Source organism: Amblyraja radiata, chromosome 31, assembly GCF_010909765.2.
Source record: "Amblyraja radiata isolate CabotCenter1 chromosome 31, sAmbRad1.1.pri, whole genome shotgun sequence".
Classification (NCBI taxonomy): Eukaryota; Metazoa; Chordata; class Chondrichthyes; order Rajiformes; family Rajidae; genus Amblyraja; species Amblyraja radiata.
This window is the reverse complement of record NC_045986.1, coordinates 10,831,729-10,848,055: the sequence shown is the minus strand read 5'-3', so window position 1 is coordinate 10,848,055 and position 16,327 is coordinate 10,831,729. Positions and strand designations below refer to the sequence as shown.

Below are 16,327 nucleotides of genomic sequence, written 5' to 3'. Positions count from 1 at the left end.
ATAGTCATAAAAACACAAAATACATGCCGAGTGGAAAGGATTGGGGATGTGCAAAGATTGGGGAGGGGTTGGTGAGGCTGCATTTAGAAACATAGAAACATAGAAATTAGGTGCAGGAGTAGGCCATTCGGCCCTTCGAGCCTGCACCGCCATTCAATATGATCATGGCTGATCATCCAACTCAGTATCCCGTACCTGCCTTCTCTCCATACCCTCTGATCCCCTTAGCCACAAGGGCCACATCTAACTCCCTCTTAAATATAGCCAATGAACTGGCCTCGACTACCCTCTGTGGCAGGGAGTTCCAGAGATTCACCACTCTCTGTGTGAAAAAAGTTCTTCTCATCTCGGTTTTAAAGGATTTCCCCCTTATCCTTAAGCTGTGACCCCTTGTCCTGGACTTCCCCAACATCGGGAGCAATCTTCCTGCATCTAGCCTGTCCAACCCCTTAAGAATTTTGTAAGTTTCTATAAGATCCCCTCTCAATCTCCTAAATTCTAGAGAGTATAAACCAAGTCTATCCAGTCTTTCTTCATAAGACAGTCCTGACATCCCAGGAATCAGTCTGGTGAACCTTCTCTGCACTCCCTCTATGGCAATAATGTCCTTCCTCAGATTTAGAGTAGTGTGTTCAGTTTTCAGCACCATGTTATGGGAATGATGGTGTCAAGCTGGAAAGGGTGCAGAGAAGATTTACGAGGACGAGAGGGTCTGAGCTATAGGGAGATATTGTGTAGGCTGGGACTCCATTCTTTGGAGCGCAGGAGGACGAGGGGTGATCTTTGAGAGGTGTATGAAATCATGAGAAAAATAGATCCGGTAGATGCACAGAGTCTCTTGCCCAGAGCAGGTGAATCGAGGACAAGAGAACACAGGTTTAAGGTGAGGGGAAAATATTTAATAGGAATCTGAGGGGTGACATTTTCACACAAAGGGTGGTGGGGGTATGGAACAAGCTGCCAGAGAAGCTAGTTAAAGCTGTGACTATCCCATCATTTCATAAGCAGGTACATGGACAGGACCGTTTGGAGAGATACGGACAAAACCTGGGCAGGTGGGACTAGTGTAGTCACCCCCCCCCCCCTTCTCCCCCCTCTTTCCCCTCTGTCTCTCTCTCTCTCTCCCCCTCCCAGTGAGCAGGCCTGGCAGCTGAGGATGGTGACCTTTGTTGAGTGTGGATGCCTCATTGCCACTGGGCACAGGATCAACAGCGTTTAGTTTCATCTGCAATTCTAATCTGCCGACCTGCAGGCAGCCCGCAGCAAGAATTGTTTGATAAACTCAATCAAGTCCAATTAACACCCCGGCTCCCTCAGCAGCTGCTTGTACTGTGACTCCACACTCTGCTGTGGTCTGGCCTTCACCCTCTGAGAATTCAACCTTCATTAATAACGTAAATAATTACAAAACCTGCAGTGCAAAATGTATTTAGCAGGTTTAGAGCATGCAACATGGTACATACATGTGCAAAATGTATTTAGCAGGTTTAGAGCATGCAACATGGTACATACATGTGCAAAATGTATTTAGCAGGTTTAGAGCATGCAACATGGTACATACATGTGCAAAATGTATTTAGCAGGTTTAGAGCATGCAACATGGTACATACATGTGCAAAATGTATTTAGCAGGTTTAGAGCATGTAACATGGTACATACATGTGAAGACGTTTTTTCTAAATTTTTGTCCTGATTTTGGAGCGGAGTTTCACCAGCATGCTGCCTGGATTAGAGGGCATTCACAACAAGGAAAGGGTAGAGATTGGAGTAATAAGGAACTGCAGATGCTGCTTTACACCAAAGATAGACACCAAAGTGCTGGAGTAACTCAGCGGGTCAGGCAGCATCTCTGGAGAAGATGGATACGTCTGAAGAAGGGTCCCGGCCTGCAAGGTCACCTGGTTCATTTACTCCGGAGATGCTGCCTGACCCGCTGAGTTACTCCAGCACTCTGCGTCTAACTTTGAACAAACTTGGTGTTGATTTCCCTGGAGCGTCGGAGTCCGGGGAGAGACCTGATAGATGTGTATAAAATGATGAGAGGCTTAGATGTTGTGGACAGTCCGAAATCTTTCACCCAGGGCAGAAGTGTCATTGACTGGAGGGCGTATTTAAGGTGGAAAGGGGCCACATTTAAAGGAGAAACTCAGCGGGTGAGGCAGCATCCATGGAGCGAAGGAATAGGTGACGTTTCGGGTCGAGACATCACCTACTCCTTCGCTCCATAGATGCTGCCTCACTCGCTGAGTTTCTCCAGCATTTTTGTCTACCTTCGATTTTTCCAGCATCTGCAGTTCCTTCTTAAACATTTAAAGGAGGTGTGGGGCATATGTCAACAGAATGGGGTTGAGAGGGAAGAATAGATCAGCCATGATCTATGAATGGCGGAGCAGACTCGATGGGCTGAATGGCCTAATTCTGCTCCGAAGTCTTCTGGTGGATGGGGACATTAGTTATCGGGCAGCATGTGGAATGGGAGCAGATGGATCTGTGGCGTGGGACCATGCATCGACAATCTCATTGCAGCAGCCGAGTGTTTTACTTTGCAGGTGATTTACCTCCTGCAGTCGTGGAAAGAGCTGCCGGCACTGAACGCCCTGGAGCTCCTGGACTACACCTTCCCCAGCCGTTACGTCCGCTCGCTGGCGATAGAATGCCTGAGGAAGCTGAGGTGCGTATTCATCGGGAAGGAGAGAGGGCTGAGCTACACCTCCCACTACCAGAGCCAGAACGCTGAGAGAGAAGGTTAGGTCAGCCACGATAGAATGGCAGAGTAGACCTATCAGACCAAATGCCACTCTATTCCTTGGTGAAAAGTGATCGAAAAGAGGTGTATAAAATCATGAGAGCAATAGATGGGTAGATGCACAGAGTCTCTTGCCCAGAGTATGGGAATTGAGGACCAGAGGACATAGGTTTAAGGGGAAAAGATTTAATAGGAATCTGAGGGACAACTTTTTTTTTGGTGGCTGTATGGAACAAGCTGCCAGAGGAGGCTGGAATATCCCAACGTTAGACAGGTACATGGATAGGATGAGTTTGGAGGGATGTGGGCCAAACGCGGGTAGGTGGGTCTAGTGTAGATGAGACACGTCGGCCAGTGTGGGCAAGTTGGGCCGAAGGGCCTGTTTCCACACTGTATCACTCCATGAATGGCCTAATTCCCTGTAACTAAGGAACATGAACCCAGTGGGAAAGCTGGGCTTAAATCCAAAATGATCGTTTATCCAGTTGGATTTATTGTGGTGCGGCCATTAGCTCGATATTCCCAGCACAGCTTCAGTGCTGTCTGAAGAAGGGTCTCGGCCCAAAATGTCACCTATTTCTTTTCTCCAGAGATGCTGCCTGATACGCTGAGTTACTCCAGGTTTTTATGTTTCGTGTAAGTGGTGGCAGCCTTGCTCTCTCTGCTGTCACGAGCAGCTCTCTCTGCTGTCACGAGGACCAGGGGGTCAGTTGTGCAACTTCCAAACCTGCTCTGCTGTTTAGTTGTTTAGTTTAGTTTATTATTAATCTTAGAGTCTTACAACGTGGAAACAGGCCCTTCGGCCCACTTGCCCATACTAGCCAACATGTCCCGGTACACTAGTCCCACCTGCCTCCATTTGGCCCATATACCTTTAAACCTGTCCTATCCATTAACATCTAAACATTGCGATACTACCTGCCTCAACTGCCGTGTCGACCAACGATCACCTATTCACACTAGTTCTATCCTACACACTAGGGACAATTTACAGAAGCCAATTAACCTGCTAACCTGTACGTCTTTTGGAGTGTGGGAGGAAACTGGAACACCCGGAGAAAACCCACACGGTCAAGGGGAGAACGTATAAACTCTGCACAGACAGCACCCGTAGTCAGGATCGAACCTGGGACCCTGGCGCTGTAAGGCAGCAACTCTACCGCTGCGCCACCGTACCACCTCCATTTCCTTTAATGAATTTATGGTGGGCTCCAGACGTTTTAGGTTTACTATTTATAATCAGTTGAACAATTAGAACACAGTGCAGCATAGGACCAGGCCCTTCGGCCCACTATATCGGTACTGACCATCACGCCAAGGCCAACCCATATCTACCTGCACGTGATCCATATCCCTCCATTCCCTACATATCCATGTGCCTATCCAAACGTCTCTTACACGGCAGTATTGTACCTGTCTCCCACACCATCCCCAACAGCATGTTCCAGGCATCCACCCTCCACCACTCTGTGCAAGATTTTTACTCATTTGTTTTCCTTTTTTCCACTTGTCGCCCAGTGATGAAGAACTCTTCCAGTATCTCCTGCAACTGGTTCAAGTGTTGAAGTACGAACCCTACCTGAATGCCGACCTAACTAAGTTCTTGTTGGAGAGAGCTTTGACCAACAAAAAAATTGGGCACTTCTTGTTCTGGCACCTCAGGTAAAGTTTCATTGTTGATTCAACATGTGTAGACTTTAGACTCTAGAGGTACGGCGTGGAAGCAGGTCCTTCGGCCCACTGAGTCCACACCGACCGGCGATCATCCCGGACTCTAGCACTATCCTACACCCAAGGGATAATTTACAATTTTACAGAAGCCAATTAACCTACAAATCTGTGAATCTTTGGAGTGTGGGAGGAAACTGGGACAACGAGAGAAAATCCACCCAGTCACGGGGGAAATGTACAAATTCCACACAGGCAGTACCCGTAGTCAGGATCGAACCCGGGTCCCTGGCGCCGTGAGGCAGCAACTCTAACGCTGCGCCCTCGTGCCGTCCCAATCCTGAAACCCTGATGATGAGAAAACATTAATGTCCATTTGAACCTGTCCATGTACTTTGTTGTTGGAAGCAGGGGAGAACTGTAACAAATGAGTTTTCTTTACTATTATTTAGATAAATACATGTTTATTATATATTATCCATGAGTACTGTGTTTACAGACATGTTATGTGGCTAGAAACAAGGATGTCATTTGTTCCATTGTCGGTACATACAAGTCCACCACCAATTAATGTTTCCAGCACCCTTGATTCCAAAGCCTTTCATGATTTTTTATTTTGCCGGACCCACAGAGGTCACGGCCTTCGAGGGGAGTCCAACGCTACCAGAACGGGGGGTCCACGTAGACTGACGACGGGCCGAGATGCCGACCCTCGAAGTCGGCCATGGGAATGGATGTGCCGGCTCCAGCTGGGCCGGAGTTCCAGAGTCCCGGCTGCCGGTGGCAAATTCAACCCGCTGATCGGCCGCAGAAGTCCCAATGAGGTTGAGATCGGCCGCCTCACCCAGCCTAGGCGCCACATTTGCAGGGGGACTTCCAGGGAGGGGGAGAGTGGGAAATTTCCATGTATGCTCTCGAAATTTTGTCCGGATTAAAGGAGTATCTGTTGCCGGAAAATCAGTGGTGGACCTGTACGACAATTAATCACTCTTGACACCGCTAATATCCTCGAGGAATTGCTACTGAGCCAACTTGGGATTTATAGTGGCGTGCTCCCACACCGGGGAGGGTTCTGGACAATATCCGTGTTTCCTGATCAGGGAATCTGGGATTTGGTTCCTGCTGACTTTGGCCTTGTAGGAAGCTTTGAGAACTGCTGGTGAAGATGCCTCGGAGTGGTGGAGCAGTCTCACCACCAGGGGACAGCAGTGGGGAAGGGAATGAGTGTGTGGGTTGGCGGTGGCGGATGGAGTACCAGTCAATGGGGCGACTTTCTCTTGGACCCTGTTAGTATTTTGGAGTTGCAGATGCAGACGGAGTGATAATCAAACTGCCGCCTTGCTGAAGGGCCTGTCCCACTTTCACAACCTAATTCCCAACTTTTATACTCGTGGACATTTTTCATCATGTTGAAAAAACGCCCCGACCTACTTGATGCCACGAGTACCTTCGGCTAGCATCACGACCCCCCTACGACCTACCTACGACCTCGTGATGACCATGCTGTGGGTCAAGTCAAGTCACATTTATTTATATAGCACATTTTTAAAAAGTGCGTTACATTTGTAGGAGTCAAGGGTAAACTTGGCAGAGGTCGTGAATTAGGTCATGAAAGTGGGACGGGCCCTTTACTTGTCTTGCACCTTGTGGAAGAGATCAGGAGAATCCACAGAGAACAGAGGGTGGAGAGCGGTAGAATGGTGTAGATGGTAGAGCTGCTGCCTCGCAGTGCCAGAGACCCAGGTTTGCTCCAGGTGCTGTGGTTTCACATCCCAAAGACGGGCAGGTTTGTGGGTTAATTGGCTCTCTGTAAACGGCTCCCTAGTGTGTCGAGTCATAGAGAGTCACATAGCGTGGAAAAAGCCCCATTGGCCCAACCTATCCGTGCCGACCAACATGCACTAGTCCCACCTGCCTATGTTTGGTCCTTATCCCTCTACACCTATCATATCCATGTACCTGTCCAGGTATTTTGATCGTTGTGATTGTACCTGCCTCCACTACCTCCTCCGGCAGCTCGTTCCATAAGCTTGTGTATGCTGGGAGTGGATGCAAAAGTGAGATAATATAGGAGTTGTGTGAAGGGGGTGATCGATGGTCGTCGTGGACAATTGACAATAGGTGCAGGAGTAGGCCATTCGGCCCTTTGAGCCAGCACCGCCATGCAATGTGATCATGGCTGATCATCCACAACTCAGTGGCTGACTCGGTGGGCCGGAGGGTTTGTTTCCAAGCTCTGTCGCTAAACGAATCTAATCTAGTAGCCGTCATCTCACAGCCGCGGTATTTCTGCAGTTGGTTGTTCTGAAGGTGAACCGTGTTGTGTTTGTGCTTCAGGTCAGAGGTGCACCTCCCCGCAGTGTCACTGCGATTTGGATTAATCCTGGAGGCGTACTGCCGAGGAACCAACTACCACATGAAGTCCCTGTTGAAGCAGGTGGGTGCCGCCATTGCCGGGGGGGGGTGGGGACCGGGCCTTTAGCCACGAACCATCTGAGAGTGAGCGGACTTGTGATCCAACCACAGTGTGGCCCACCAAACTAATTGTCCATAATACTGGGCTCCCACATGAGTTCCCTCATTAAGCAGCACGGTGGCACTGCGGTAGAGTTGCTGCCTTATATTGCCAGAGAGTCGGGTTCGATCCTGACTACGTCGGGTGTTGTCTGTATGGAGTTTGTACATTCGCCCCGTGACCTGCGTGGGTTTTCTCTGGGAAGCTCCGGTTTCCTCCCACACTCCAAAGACCTACAGGTTTATAGGCTAATTGGCTTGGTAGCAATGTAAATTGTCTCTTGTGTATGAAGGATAGTGTTAATGTGTGGGGATCGCCGGGCGGCGCGGACTCGGTGGGCTGAAGGGCCTGTTTCTGCGCTGTATCTCTAAACTTAACTAAACTAATCTTGCAAACTAAACTAGAAAAATAGCGAACCTCACTTTAGAACAATGAACAGATTAATTGAGTTTAGTTGAGTTGAGTTTATTGTCACTTGCATCACGGTACAGTGAAAAGCTTTTGTTGCGTGCTAAGTCAGCGGAAAGAGCAGCATACACGCTTGCAATCGAGCCGTCCACAGTGTACAGACACATGATAAAGGGAACAATGTGAATAACGTTTAGTGGAGGATAACGTCCACTGAAATGTGATCGAAGATAGTCCAAGGGTCTCCAATGAGGTAGATAGCAGCTCAGGACTGCTCTCTAGTTGTTGGTAGGATGGTTCGATACGATAGATCGCAAGAGAACCCAGTGAGCCTTTGTCTTAAATTAACACGACACCCTGTAAAGTCCGAATATTGAAACGGCTAACAGTAAGATGAGGTGGCTTCTTTGTTTGTGTAATGGCTGCTCGTGTTGTATCGTCGGCCAATACCAAAAAACAAAGAAGGAAGGGAATGTTGCCAAAATGGCTCGTTCTCATTCAAGCAGAAAGAAGGAGTGAGTAACTGAATTCTCCAGCATCGATATTGAATGCCACAACGATTAGAAGAATGAGGGGGGGATCTCATTGAAACTTACCGACTAGTGAAAGGCCTGGATAGAGTGGATGTGGAGAGGATGTTTCCGCCAGTGGGAGAGTCTAGGACCAGAGGGCACAGGCTCAGAATATAAGGATGTACCTTCAGAAAGGAGATGAGGAGGAATTTCTATAGTCGGAAGGTGGTGAATCTGTGGAATTCATTGCCACAGACAGCGGGTGTCAGAGGTTTTGGGGAGAAGGCAGGAGAATGCGGTTGAGAGGGAAAGATTGATCAGCCATGATAGAATGGCGATGGGCCAAATGGCGTAGTAGACTCAATAGTGAGATGAGTAGACTCAATGGGCCAAATGGTCTAATTCTGCTCCTATGAATTATGAACTTATGAACTGTAGATGCTGGAATTTAGAGCAAAACACAAAGTGCTGGGTGAACTCAGTAGGTCAGGCAGCATCTGCGGAAGGAATGGACAGACGATGTTTTGGGTCGGGAACCTTCTTCTGACTGATTATAGTAGGAGGAAGGAAGGTGGGACAAGGCCTGACAAGTGACAGGTGGATACAGATGAGAGGAGTTTGATTAGCAGATGAATGGGTGCAGGCTAGAGAGGTAAAGGAGACAAAAGGCTGTCGGATACAGAGAGAAGAGGAGTGCCATGGATAGCCAGTGGTAGGGATATAGGTGGAAGGAAATTGTGGGGGAGTGGGGGAAAGATTGGAAGTTGGATGGGGAATGACAGGCAACTGGAAGCTCGGAGTCACTGCCGCATGATATTTGAGCCATACAAAAACTGTGCAGATGCTGGAAATCTGAAATTAAAACCGAAAATAGTGGGAAAACTCAGCAGGTGGAATGTGTGTTTGCTTTCTCACTTGAGCCCAGGCACCAACATTCAGCAAATTACTGGGGTGCCTTGATCATGCAGAGTATCTGAGACCTGAGCTACTTTACAAAGCATTGTGTGTGTGTGTGTAAGTGTAATTATGTGTGTGTAAGTGTGCGTATAAGTGTGTGTGTGTGTGCGTATAAGTGTGTGAGTGTGAGTGTGTGTGAGTGTGTAAGTGTGTGTATCTGCGAGAGTGAAAGAGTGAATATAAGAGTGTGTGTGTAAGGATGTGTGTGTCTGTGAGGGTAAGTGTGAGAGTGAAAGAGTGAATTAAGAGTGTGTGTGTGTGTGTGTGTGTTTAACATTGAGGATGCTCTTGCAGTTCAGTAACGGAGGCGTTACATGAATTCAGATCTTTACTGACACTGTCCCCAACCACGTTTTCTTGCAGTGCGAAGCGTTAAAGAAAATGAAAGCCCTGAACGACTTTGTGAAGTCCAGCTCCCAGAAGACGACCAAAGTAAAAACGAAGGAAGCCTTGCACATGTACATGAAGCAGGAGACGTGCATGGAGTCTCTCTCCAACTTCTACTCTCCTCTAATTCCCAGCAACTTCCTCATGGAACTCTGGTGCGTTGACTATGAAGGGAGGAGATGTTACTGTGGGGGTCTAGTATAAAGAAACGTTGCTGCTCCATTGAATGTCCAAGCTTCTCACAGGCCGTGTTAGTTTTGCTTGTGTTATGAAGGCAGGTCATGAATCCACTCTCTCCGGCATCTTAGACATTTGCCCTTACACAATTCATAAATCACTATTCCAAAATTTGCGAAACTGAATAAAATTCGATCTTAGAGAACTCATGTGGGGGGGGATAAAACTTAAATGAATAAATGTGAAGTGTATTTTTTGTTCCACTTGCGTTTCCTGACACAAGGCCAGGCTTGGCGATCGCTTCGCCCAACACCTCCGCTCGGTTTGCACTAACCAACCTGATCTCCCGGTGGCCCAGCACTTCAACTTCCCCTCCCATTCCGAATCCGACCTTTCTGTCCTGGGCCTCCCCCATTGTCAGAGTGAGGCCCAGTGCAAATTGGAGGAGCAGTACCTCATATTTTGCTTGGGTAGTTTACACCCCAACGGTATGAACATTGACTTCTCCAATTTCAGATAGTCCTTGCTTTCTTCCTCCTTCCCCTCCCCCTTCCCAGCCCCTCCCACAAGCCTACTGTCTCCGCCTCTTTCTTTCTTTTTCCCGCCCCCCCCCCAACATCATGCTGAAGAAGGGTCTCGACCCAAAACGTCACCTATTCCTTCTCTCCATAGATGCTGCCTCACCTGCTGAGTTTTTGTCTACCTTCAAGGTCAGATGAGATGGCTTTGCGCAATGGAAAATCGCGATATGGGACATTTTCTAGGAAGGCAAACCTCCTTCACCTCCCCTCGCTGTAACTCAAGCGATGCCTTAAAATATATTCACAGGAAAGACACTCAGTATATGACTGTTGTTACATCTATTGTGCCTGCAAGTTAATGTCCTCTATTCACAATGCATCGACACCGCTCATGGTTTCTCTGTAAACCACATGCCCATGGAGCGTTTGCTCACATCCACAATTGGACCGGGTACAAACTCAAAGCCAAACTTGGACATTTTTACTAAGAAGAAAAGAATCTGTTGCAACAGCGACCGTCCGTACTCTAGAGTGACTTCAAGAGCAAATCCAAGGGCGGCACGGTGGTGCAGCGGCAGAGTTGCTGCCTCACAGCGCCATAGACCCAGGTTCGATCCAGACTACGGGTGCTGTCTGCACGGAGTTTGCATATTCTCCCTGTGACCGCGTGGGTTTTCTCCGGAATATCCGTTTTCTCCCACACTCCAAAGTTATACACGTTTGTAGGTTCAATTAGTTTTGGTAAAAGTGTAAATTGTCCCGAGTGTGTGGATAGTGTTAGTGTTTGGTCGGCGCGGACTCGGTGGGCCGGTGGGGCCAGTTTCTGCGCTTTCTCTAAAGTCTAAATCAAATGTCTTCCCGAACATGAAGCACAACCACTGCCTCTACGCTTTGGGTGATGGTAGATGTTGGCATCAACACGTACCCTTACAGAGGGCAGATGCCTTCAGAAAATAATAACCAGTCATTTAATATCTAGGGGGACACAGTGGAAGAGTTGCTGCCTTACAGTGCCAGGGACCCGCACACCTGTGAATTGTAAATCCTTCCTAGTGTGTTTAATTTAGTTTAGTTTAGAGGCCCTCCAGCCCACCGAGTCCGCGCCGACCAGCGATACCCCTAGACTAGTTCTATCCTACACACAATAGGGGCAATTTATAACTTTTACTGAATCCAATCAACCCACAATCGTGTCCGTCTTTGGAGTGTGGAAGGAAACAGGAGCACCTGGAGAAAACCAACGCGGTAACGGGGAGAATGTACAAACTCTGTACAGACGGGACCCGTGGTCAGAATCGAACCGTCTCCCTGGGGCTGATGACTGAAGTGAGCTAGGCACTGATCCACCTCACGTCTTGTCTTTTCAGGGTGGAGAAATGCAAGTTTATGGACTCCAAGATGAAGCCTCTGTGGATTGTTCACAAGAATCCAGACGGAAGTCAAATTGGTATCATTTTCAAGAATGGAGATGGTATGAAAATCCTCAATTTGCATGTTTTGGTGTCTATATGTTTTGGTAACAGAATATTCTGATAAGACTAGAATAAAAGGAGGTATCTTACAATGAAAATGTGGAAGAATTTCTTTAGGGTGATGAATCTGTGGAATTCATTGCCACAGACGGCTGTGGAGGCCAGGTCATTAGGTATTTTTAAAGCGGAGATGGACAGATTCTTGATTCGAACGGTTGTCAAGGGTTATAGGTTTATAGGTTAATTGGCTTCTAGAAATTGTAAATTTTCCCTATGTAGGATACGGAGTGATCGCTGGTTGGTGCGGACTCAGTGGATCAAAGGGCCTGTTTCCCCGCTGTACCTCAAGTCTAATAATATACATTCTCTTGTACCTCTGTGAGAAATGAAATTAAGTCAGCAATTTGGGTCGGAAATCCTTTGATAGAACAAGAGTCTCAGAATTGAAACATCGACTGTTTCTCTCTCCACAGATGCTGCCTGACCAGCTGTGTGTATTTTCTGTTTTTTCTGGTTTTAATATCTCAAAAGTAGAAGTGGTCTCCTATTTCTATGTTGGAACAGCTTACTTTATATTTTTTCTGCTTTGCACAGATCTTCGCCAGGACATGTTGGTAATACAGATGATTCAGCTGATGGATGTTCTGTGGAAGAAACAGGGTCTGGACTACCGGTAATAAAGAACAGCCGATCATTTAGTTAACCCTCTACCAACTTCATTCATCTATGAAAAGAAGCTGACTTTGGAATGTGGGGAACAGCAGTGTGATTTTTTTTTTCTCTACATGCAGAAATAGAGGCACAGAGTCACACAGCGCGGAAACAGGCCCAATTTGCCCACACCGACCAAGATGCCCCATCTACACTCGTCCCACCTGCCTGCGTTTGGCCCATTTCCGTCCAAACCTTTCCTGTGCATAAATCTTGCCACAAATGCTAATGCTAAAACAAAGTATGAGTCTGATACTTGTGCCAAATTACAGAAACCACTCGTGTAATTAAAGCTTAGATACTGAGCGCAGCATTTATACAGAGGCAAGGAACTGCAAACACTGGAATCTTGTGCAGAACACAAAGTGCTGGAGTAACTCGGCAGACCAGGGCAGCGTCTCTGGAGATAGGCAATGTTTTGGGTCGGACATCTTCTTCAGACTGATAGTAGTACGGGAGCTGGAGGCGGGGCAGGCGGGTGAGTGATGGGTGGACACAGGTGTATGTTTGATAGGTGGATATAGGCTTTACATTTCACACCTCCCCTTTGGTCCCTCTATTTTAGACTTTAGAGTGCGGAAACAGTCCCTTTGGCCCACCGGGCCCATGCCAACCAGCAATCACCCCACACACTAGCACTCTCCTGCACACTGGGTACAATTTGTACAGCTTACCAAAGCCAATTAACCTTCAAACCCGCACGTCTTAGGAGTGTGGGAGGAAACTGGAGTACCTGGAGAAAACGCACGTGGTCACAGGGAGAACGTGCAAACTCCGTACAGACAGCACCCATAGTCAGGATTGAACCCAGGTGGGCCTCTGGTGCTGTGAGGCAGACACTGTGCCACTGTTAGTCCCATTTTATCTCCAGCCTGTGTCCATCTATCTGCCCTGCAAATAAAATATCTCGTAGCCACCTATCATTTGCCAGGCTTTGTCCCACTCCCCCCTCCCAGCTTTCTCTCCCCCTCCTACAATCAATCTGAAGAAGGGGCCCGACCCAGCACTTTGTGATCCAGGCAGCCTCTGTATTTGGGAATCACATTGCAGCTTCATGGCATTGTTTGGCACTTTGTGGTGAGATCGTGACCTCCCGAACAGAGGGAGTGAGAGCGGGAATGTGCTGGTAATACTTGCTGCTGGAAATGACTGAGATCAGCGCTTGCACAATGAATCTTAATGATTTAATGTCCTCCATCTCGGAAATTAAAGCCAGCAGCTTCCACTGCAGCAATGGATATTGGCCCAGACACGCTCTCAAGAGTCACATTTATCTCAACGTCACTGTAAACCACTGACTGTATTCCACATTAAATTTTGATTTGTGTCACGTCACCTTCCTATTGAAACTTTTAACCCTCAATAACATCACATGCCTTTGTTACTGGTCTGTAAGCTAATTTATTTTAGATGTGAACATGCAAAATATTCTCTCACTTGCCTGCCCTTCCCCAGAAACCGCTCAGCACCACCTTCTGCTGGTGAAACCATGAACTGCACGCTGAGCGGATGCAGAAAGCTTTGACACCAAGTGCTGGAGTAACTCCGCGGGGCAGGCAGCATCTTTCGAGAACAAGGATAGGTGACGTTTCTGGTCGAGACTCTTCCTCACACAAGGGGCAGCATGGTAGCGCAGTGGCAGAGTAGTTGCCTTGCAGCGCCAGAGACCCGGGTACAATCCTGGCACTGTATAGAGTTTGCGTGCTCTCTCCGTGACCGCGTGGGTTTTCCTCCCACACACCAAAGATGTACAAGTTTGCAGGTTAATTGGCTTCGGTAAAGATTGTAAATTATCATCAGTGTGTATGATAGTGCTAGTGGACGGGGATTGCTGGTCGGCACCAGCTCGGTGGGCCGAAGGGCCTGCTTCCAAGCTGTATCTCTAAACTAAACTAAAGAAGGGTCCCAACCAGAAACGTCACCCATCCGTGTTCGCCAGAGATACTGTCCGACCCGCCGAGTTACTCCAGCACCTTTCTTTTTGCAAACCAGCATCTGCAGTTCCTCGCTTCTGCAGAAAGCCTTGGCCGGTCTTTGTTCTATGAATAAACTTCCTCGAAGATGATGCAATATTGTGGGTGGAACAAAGCGAATGTGTAATATTGTGAAACAGTTCCCAACACAGCAAGTGCTTTAAACAACTTCACCAACATAATGTGTGGGATATTGTAAACTCCTCTTCAACCCCTAGAATTACAACATCTGAAATGGTGTCAGTTATTAACCAACAAATACCAAGTGTTGATGTATAATGGACAATGATGCCAGAGGGCGGCCCAAATTGGTGCTAGGCTTTTCTCGCCTCCAGCTCTTCACCCCACCCCTCATAAACCTTTTTATCTATCGGTCTACTTGTATGGGGCTCTGGTGAGACCACATCTGGAGTATTGTGTACAGTTTTGGTCTCCTAATTTGAGGAAGGACATCCTTGTGATTGAGGCAGTGCAGCGTAGGTTCACGAGATTGATCCCTGGGATGGCGGGACTGTCATATGAGGAAAGATTGAAAAGACTAGGCTTGTATTCACTGGAGTTTAGAAGGATGAGGGGGGGGATCTTATAGAAACATATAAAATTATAAAAGGACTGGACAAGCTAGTTGCAGGAAAAATGTTCCCAATGTTGGGCGAGTCCAGAACCAGTGGCCACAGTCTTAGAATAAAGGGGAAGCCATTTAGGACTGAGGTGAGAAACAACTTTTTCACCCAGAGAGTTGTGAATTTGTGGAATTCCCTGCCACAGAGGGCAGTGGAGGCCAAATCACTGGATGGATTTAAGAGAGAGTTAGATAGAGCTCTAGGGGCTAGTGGAATCAAGGGATATGGGGAGAAGGCAGGCACGGGTTATTGATTGGGGACGATCAGCCATGAATGGCGGTGCTGGCTCGAAGGGCCGAATGGCCTCCTCATGCACCTATTTTCTATGTTTCTATGCTCTATTTTACCTGCTGTCTTCAGGGACTTTGTAGACTTTGTATTGGGTGACTTTGCGTAAGTTTTACTTTCAAATATGGACCAGCCTGATAGTGTTTTTGTTCACGGCTGTAGTCAGGGTCGATGTCACAAGGCTCTATTTAAATTATTGGAGCAAGCTCGGCACGGTGGCGCAGCGATAGTTCCTGCCTCACAGCACCCGAGACGGTGTTGGATCCTGACCACGGGTGCTGTCTGTACAGAGTCTGTACGTTCTCCCCGTGACCTGCGTGAGTTTTCTCCGGGTGCTCTGGTTTCCTCCTACATCCCAAAGACATACAGGTTTGTAGGTTAATTGGCTTTGGTAAAAATTGTAAAGTGTCCCTAGTGTGTGTAGGATAGTGTTAGTGTGTGGGGATCATTCGTCAGTGTGGACTCGGTGGGCCGAAGGGCCTGTTTCTGTGCTTTATCTCTAAACTAACCTCAGTGGACATACAACCTTTCAGGTTGGCTCCCATCTTTAGACTGTGCATTTCTCTCCACAGATGCCGCCTGGCCCACTGAGTTCCTCCAGCACTTTGCTTTTTTTTGCTCACGGTTCCAGCAACTGCAGTCTCTTGTGTCTCCAATGGTATTTTATTTGGTTGTAAGAGACAGAGTTACTGAAGATGCTCACACTGCCGACATTATTTTCCTTCCTGCAGGATGATTCCTTACGGCTGTCTGTCGACGGGGGATAAAACGGGAGTGATCGAGGTGGTCCCACAATCGGAGACTATCGCCAATATCCAGCTCAATAAAAGCAACATGGCGGCCACCGCAGCTTTCAACAAAGATGCTCTCCTGAACTGGCTGAAGTCAAAGAACCCAGGGTATGGATTTGTTTTACTTTAAACTGCGAACAGCAAATGGCAGAAATGATTTTACAAGTAAAACCCTTCGGCCCACTAAGTCTGCACCGACCTGTACACTAGGTCTATCCTACACATTAGGGACAATTTACCAACAAACCTGCACGTCTTCGGAATGTGGGAATAAAACCCACGTGGTCACGGGGAGAACGTGCAAACTCCGTACAGACAGCGCCCGTAGTCAGGATTCAACCCGGGTACCTGGCGCAGTGAGGCTGCAACTCTACCGCTGCAACACCGCATCACTCCACCCTTGCTGAGGGAAACGCACAATGTGTTGCTGAATGTAAACGTGTGATTGGAACAACACTTGTCTTGTCTGGATGGCTGGAACAGTTAGAAGACTTGAAATATTTTGATCCTAACGGTTTTATGACATTAGATTAAACAGACTTTGTTCGTGCGTCCGTCAGTGCAGGGAGCATGCTCTG

The 16,327-nt window shown here is 47.8% G+C and overlaps 1 protein-coding gene across 2 annotated transcripts in view; it reads left to right on the top strand.

The window, feature by feature from the left end:
- The window catches only part of pik3cd (phosphatidylinositol-4,5-bisphosphate 3-kinase catalytic subunit delta), a 155,283-nt gene that overhangs the window by 128,455 nt on the left and 10,501 nt on the right, over positions 1-16,327 (top strand). For both annotated transcript variants that reach the window (XM_033048513.1, XM_033048514.1), the window contains exons 15-21: positions 2,550-2,671; positions 4,265-4,408; positions 6,752-6,851; positions 9,170-9,348; positions 11,259-11,362; positions 11,958-12,036; positions 15,690-15,857. In XM_033048513.1, coding sequence (XP_032904404.1) covers positions 2,550-2,671; positions 4,265-4,408; positions 6,752-6,851; positions 9,170-9,348; positions 11,259-11,362; positions 11,958-12,036; positions 15,690-15,857 — 896 coding nt within the window. The remainder of the gene's footprint in view (positions 1-2,549; positions 2,672-4,264; positions 4,409-6,751; positions 6,852-9,169; positions 9,349-11,258; positions 11,363-11,957; positions 12,037-15,689; positions 15,858-16,327) is intronic.